A 6000-nucleotide genomic window follows, 5' to 3' on the forward strand; every position below is an offset into this window, starting at 1 on the left:
TTCTGGTGGGAGTTCTGTCCCTGGTTTATAGATGGCCACCTCCATGCTGTGACTTTACATGGCAGATGGAGAGAGATCTCTCTCATGTCTCTTCTTATAAGGGTGCTAATTCCCCTTCACAAGGGTTCAACCCTCATGACCTAATTACCTCCCAGAGGCCCCACCTCTAAATACAATTACATTGAGATTGAGGCTTCCACGTTTGGACTGGGGTGGGGGAGGACACAGACATTCCATTCACAGCATCATAATATGGAAATTTCTTGAGTGTGTGCTTGGGAACCGGTGTGTTGATCCCAAATACTTCCCAACATTAGAAGAAAGACGAGATTCACAAGGATTCACCCTGCGGTGTTTGTTCAGACTTTAGAGGTGAGGTGTAGAATGTCCCAAGGGTTCCACTAGGGAAAACAGGCACATGATTTCTTCTATTGGGAGTGTGCACCAAGTTTGACCTTGTCAAAGATACTGTTGCTCCATGGGGGCTGCAACCTGGCTGTGCCCTCGACAATTAATCCTGCTTTGTTTCCTTGGGGTGGAGGGAGGAACAGGCAGAGCCAGTCAAAGAGGCTTGAAATTGATTCCAAGTAGTATTGTTAAATAGACCAGGACTGCTGAGAACTAGGTGTGAGTGCTCCGCTTTGGATGCAAAGGATAAATGCAGTGGGTGTCACAGGCAGAATAGTAATTATGTCATCTGTCTTGTCGAAGAATTTGACTATAGTAATTGCAACATTTTCTCCCATCATTGAAGCTTGTAATTATAGTGCAACTAACAGGATTATGTGCTAACTTGGGCTGTTTTAATCACCTCTTTTACTCTGAAATGCAATGGTAAAATTCCATTCTTTTCAACATCTGTTGTCTTATAACAGTTCGGTACGAAGGAGGCAGAGATGCTCTGGGCATTTTATAATAGAGGACTTTAGGTAAAGCAGACGTGAGGCTTGACGAGAAAGCATAAACAGCAAGGGAGTTTTCAATTTCCAACCCAAATAAAATTTTCTCTTTGAAAGCAAATCATTTGGGGTTTTTTTGTTTCAAAGATGGCAGATGTTTTATGCAATTTGGCAATGGCTGCAGCCCATACTTGATATGCGTTGAAGGAAACTTTCAGCTATAAAAATCAACCTAGGACTGATTAAGAAAACCCTTCCGCTCAACCTAATGAGCAGGTTGGGGTTAATTAATGCCTAGATATTAAGCTGTGTGTCAGGATGTCACCTTTCACGTGTAAGGCTCATTAAGATGCTCGTTACGTATGTTTATCTTTCCAGAGATCCCATAACAAACTCAAGGGTTATCCAAATACTTTGTTTATACAGGAATAAAGGAACATTGGACACTGTGTGAAATACGGGGGCTGATGGCTGAGGTAGAAACCTCCCTGGATTCTTCCCTTGTAACATTCTCTTAGAGTGTTGTTTCAACAAAACGAGGGCTTCTAGGATATTAATATTACATGGAACCGACCCAGATCCACACATCTGGTCTGAAAGTGGGCGCTTACTACTTAGCTCCAATACAGGCTACATTACATATTCATTCCTGTTGTACAGATGCCCAGAGAGGACTCTGCTGTCCGGAGGAGTGTAGTTATAACTCAGCAAGTGCATTTGTGATCCTAAAACAACAGCAGCAAAAGGAGGCAATCGAAGAACAGCCTGTTTTCCTGAAAGGAACATTGTGGAATAAGTGCAATATCACCTTTAGAGGTGATAGAAAAATCCCTAGATTAGATCTGCTTAAAACTAGCAAGGCCAGACATAAACAACTTAGTTGTCAGGGTGGTGTAGACAAGGAGCTGTGTGGCAGCAGATAAAATGATAGGAGACGGGAACACGGCCCAGCCCCATCTCTCCCTCACCCAGCTGTCCTACAAAGCCTCACTTTTTTAACTGAACTATAGCTGACGTACAATGTTAGATCAGTTTCAGGTATGGAACGGATTCGACAATTCTATACATTGCAAAATACCACAATAAGTGTTATTATCATCTGTCACCATACAGTGTTATTAAAATATTATTTGTATTCTCTGTGCTGTACTTTTCATCCCTGTGACTAGTTTATAACTGGAAGCTGGTACCTCCAAAGTTACATGTGTGGGGCCCCTTCCCCCAATGCCTTGGACAGATAGACTGGTTAACTATGCAGCAGCCCCCAGCGAGGCGCCCCCTTGCGGTCGCTTTCTGGAAATTCGACTATTCACATTTGCCCAGGAAGGATGTTGACAAACATCTGAACAAGTATGATCCAGGGGAAGGAGGCTGTGATTATAATTTAGCAGGCTAGCTTCAGGCCAGCTGGATCGTGTCGTTAAAAGGTAAATGGAGGCACGGTCAAGGTTTTCAAGCGTTTGTTTGAGCATACATCGATTCAAATGAGGCAGCACAAACCAAAGTGAGTAGGAGTGCTCAACCCACAGGAGCTGGGGCAAGGTTTCATAGAGAAGATGCTGAAGCAAAGCAAATAAATTGTTTGGTCATGTGGGTTCCCAGATAGCTGGTCTCCAGGGAGAGTGTGCTGGCCCAGTGGAACATTCCAGTCCACTTGGCAGTTACAGTTTGATTATCAATCAGGGGGCTGCTGTGGCATAAAAATTCTGTGGCCAGACAGCTTAGCTTCAAATTCTGGCTTTCTCGGGGCACCTGGCTGGCTCAGTCAGTCAGTTAAGTGTCTGACTTCGGCTCAGGTCGTGATCTCAAGGTTTGGGAGTTCAAGTCCTGCGTCAGAGCCTGGAGCCTGCTTCCAATTCTGTGTCTTCCTCGCTCTCTGCCCCTCCCCCACTCATGATCTGTGTGTGTGTGTCTCTCTCTCAAAAAATGAATAAATATTTAAAAAAATTCTGGCTTTCTCTCCAAGGGACCTTGGGCAAGTTTTTTAACTCTTGTGCCTCAGTTTTCTCATCTGTGAAGTGGCTTTAAGAATATTACTTAAGGGACACCAGGTTGGCTCTGTCGGTTAAGCATCTTACTCTCGATCTCAGCTCAGGTCATGATCTCACGTTCCATGAGTTCAAGCCCTGCACTGGGCTCTGTGCTGACATCGTGGAGCCTGCTTGGGATCCTCTCCCTCTCTCTCTGCCCCTCCCCTGCTTGCGCTGTCTCTCTCAAAATAGATAAACAGTTTTTTAAAAAGAAGAAGAATTTCTGGAAAAATTTGGAAGCTAGGTCAGTTTTAAAAATCCGTAGGGAATGTATGTGGCTTGTATACGCTGGAGGCTCTAAAACATTTTTTTCACTCATTTATGGAATGTTTTTAACATTCTACGGAAGATTAAGACCTTGAATGTACGGAAAGGACCTCATCTGCCTGCTGTATACTTACCCCGCCTGTAGCCCATAATAAGCACTTGCAGGCGGAACCACGTAATTGGCAGGAGGCATTAATGCACAGGCCGTTCATCTGCCCAGCACGTGACCCAGACCTTGGGTTAAATGAGCTGGGAACTTCATCTTCCTGTTAGCCAGTGTATCTCAGCCCTCTGCCGCCTCCCACTTGTCTCGTCCTCGAAAACCCCTGGGCTTGAACGAGGGGGATAGTTCAGTGCGCAACTGCCTCGTGTCAGCAGGGCTTCAGGTAAGAGTGGAAGGAACGGAGGACAGGGAGCATTCTGGTCAACAGCAACTCCCTGCACAGGGGAGTGGCCGCTGTGAGTTAAAATGTGTGCTTAGAACTGCTAGGAATTGACCCAAGGGACACAGGAGTGCTGATGCATAGGGGCATTTGTACCCCAATGTTTATAGCAGCACTTTCAACAATAGCCAAATGATGGAAAGAGCCTAAATGTCCATCAACTGACGAACGGATAAAGAAGATGTGGTTTATATACACAATGGAATACTACTTGGCAATGAGAAAGAATGAAATCTGGCCATTTGCAGCAACGTGGATGGAACTGGAGGGTATTACAGTAAGTGAAATAAGTCAGGCAGAGAAAGACATATGTTTTCACTCATATGTGGATCTTGAGAAACTTAACAGAAGACGGGGGGGGGGTGGTGGGTAGGGGGAAAGAAAAAGTTACAGAGAGGGAAGGAGGCAAACCATAACAGACTCTTAAATACTGAGAACAGTATTTCTCAGGGGTTGATGGGGGGTGGGGGAGAGGGGAAAGTGGGTGATGGGCATTGAGGAGGGCATCTGTGGGGATGAGCACTGGGTGTTGTATGGAAACCAATTTGACAACAAATTATATATAAAAAGATAATAAGATAAAATAAAATGTGTGCTTAGAGGGGCACCTGGGTGGCTCAGTCAGTTAAGCATCCTGCGTCTTGATTTTGGCTCAGGTCGTGATCTCACGGTTCATAAGTTCGAGCCCCGTGTCTGGCTCTGCACTGAATGCATGGGGCCTGCTTGGGATGCTCTCGCTCTCTGTCTGTCTCTGTGTCTCTCTCTCTACCTACCCCTCCCCCACTCGTGCTCTCCCTCTCTCTCTCTCAAAAATAAATAAACAAGAAAAGTGCACTTAGAGTACATAACTTATGTGTGTGATACAAAATATGCTAATAACATGTGTTCTGTTGAGGAATATGAACTGACTCACTACGTGGTCATGAGAGGGGAATTGCAATCAAACAATTCACAATAATAATACTGAATACAATCCCACTGGCCTGCCCAGGGCCAGCACTCGGCTTTACCCGCCTAGAAGTGGATTAGCAGAGTAATGAGAAGCTAGCGGCCTGGGGACTCCACTCATCACGCAGTGGAGAACAGAACAGGGATGTCTGGACCTTCCCTGCTGGCTCCTCCTTCCTCTCTGGAGGTTGACCCGCCATCCCTGGGCCACATCCCTTTCCCCAAAGGCACATTTGAAACCCGGTCTCCTCTGGGTTTGCACAGACCCCGTCTCTCCGGGTCGGGAACGGCCTGTCCTTGGCCTGGTCCACCCAGCCGCCTCTGCACCGGACCCACGGGAGCTGGCCACTAACCGACACCTGTGCTGTGTCCCCCGCAGGTCTCCCAGGCAGCTGCGGACCTCCTGGCCTACTGCGAAGCCCACGTACGCGAAGACCCTCTCATCATACCAGTGCCTGCGTCAGAAAACCCCTTCCGAGAGAAGAAGTTCTTTTGTACCATTCTCTGACTCCGTTCGTTATGAAGCGTCTCCTTGTGCATCAGGAAACTCCCGGGTAGAGCCCGCATGTTCTTAGCGTTGGGGGTTCCAGTCACCCCCGTCCCCGGCCTCTCTTCATCGGTTTTCTTCTCTGCGTTCGATTTCACTACTTCTTGCCCTTCTCGTGTTATTTGCGTCATCGGCAAAGAAAATCGACGTTTTTGTAACAAATAACAAATAAGTATGGGTTTAAGGGTTGCGTTTCTTTCTAAACAGCAACTCCCGTATTTGAATACATCGAGCTAATACATTGTACATTCAATACTACAGTATTTATTGAATAAGATAATTTATTGAAAAGAAAAACCGTACTTGGCAATCCCCCCTTCACAAATAATTCACTATCGAATGAGAGCAGTTTGACCAACGAGAACACATGGGTAAATGTTCCTCTCTTTTCATCCACCAGCTCTATGTTCCCTGCTTTTCCGTCCTCCTGTTAGGAAGGAAATGACCCACAGCATCAAAGGGTTTCCCTAATATGTGTCTCACTGGGACCGTGTGGCCCGAACCCCGATGGGGACGCAGGTCCCCATTTCCCCCTGATTATCATGGGCCACTTGGGAGGTGGGCCTCCTACGAATGTGGACACCGGGTGAATATTGCAGCAAGCTTAACTGTCAATGTGCCCCAGCTGGGCCAGCCAGGGGCACCGGCTCCCCTCTCCATGGGCCACCCCTTCCTGCTCCCCTTTTCTGGCTCCTCCTCAGTCGTTCTAACACGGGCTGCACGGGGCCCCGCGGAGTTTCACCAGGGTGGCCCAGCACAGTGATCCGCAGGGGCAGCAGCTCACTAACGCGCTGTCCGCTGATCTGAGCGTTGACACGTATTCACTTATTCCGTCCTCCGGCAATCCGTAAAACGCCACGAGGGCA

At 47.0% G+C, this 6000-nt stretch overlaps 1 protein-coding gene across 5 annotated transcripts in view; it reads left to right on the forward strand.

Annotated features, from left to right (window-relative positions):
* Positions 1-5380, forward strand: part of GNG4 (G protein subunit gamma 4) — a 70716-nt gene extending 65336 nt beyond the window's left edge. For all 5 annotated transcript variants that reach the window (XM_086679628.1, XM_086679625.1, XM_086679627.1 and 2 more), the window contains one exon: positions 4967-5380. In XM_086679628.1, coding sequence (XP_086535754.1) covers positions 4967-5095 — 129 coding nt within the window. In that variant the 3' untranslated portion in view covers positions 5096-5380. The remainder of the gene's footprint in view (positions 1-4966) is intronic.
* Positions 5381-6000: the final 620 nt, after the last annotated feature.

The sequence above is a fragment of the Puma concolor genome, chromosome D2 (assembly GCF_028749965.1).
Source record: "Puma concolor isolate L17-30 chromosome D2, mPumCon1.1.hap2, whole genome shotgun sequence".
Lineage (NCBI taxonomy): Eukaryota > Metazoa > Chordata > Mammalia > Carnivora > Felidae > Puma > Puma concolor.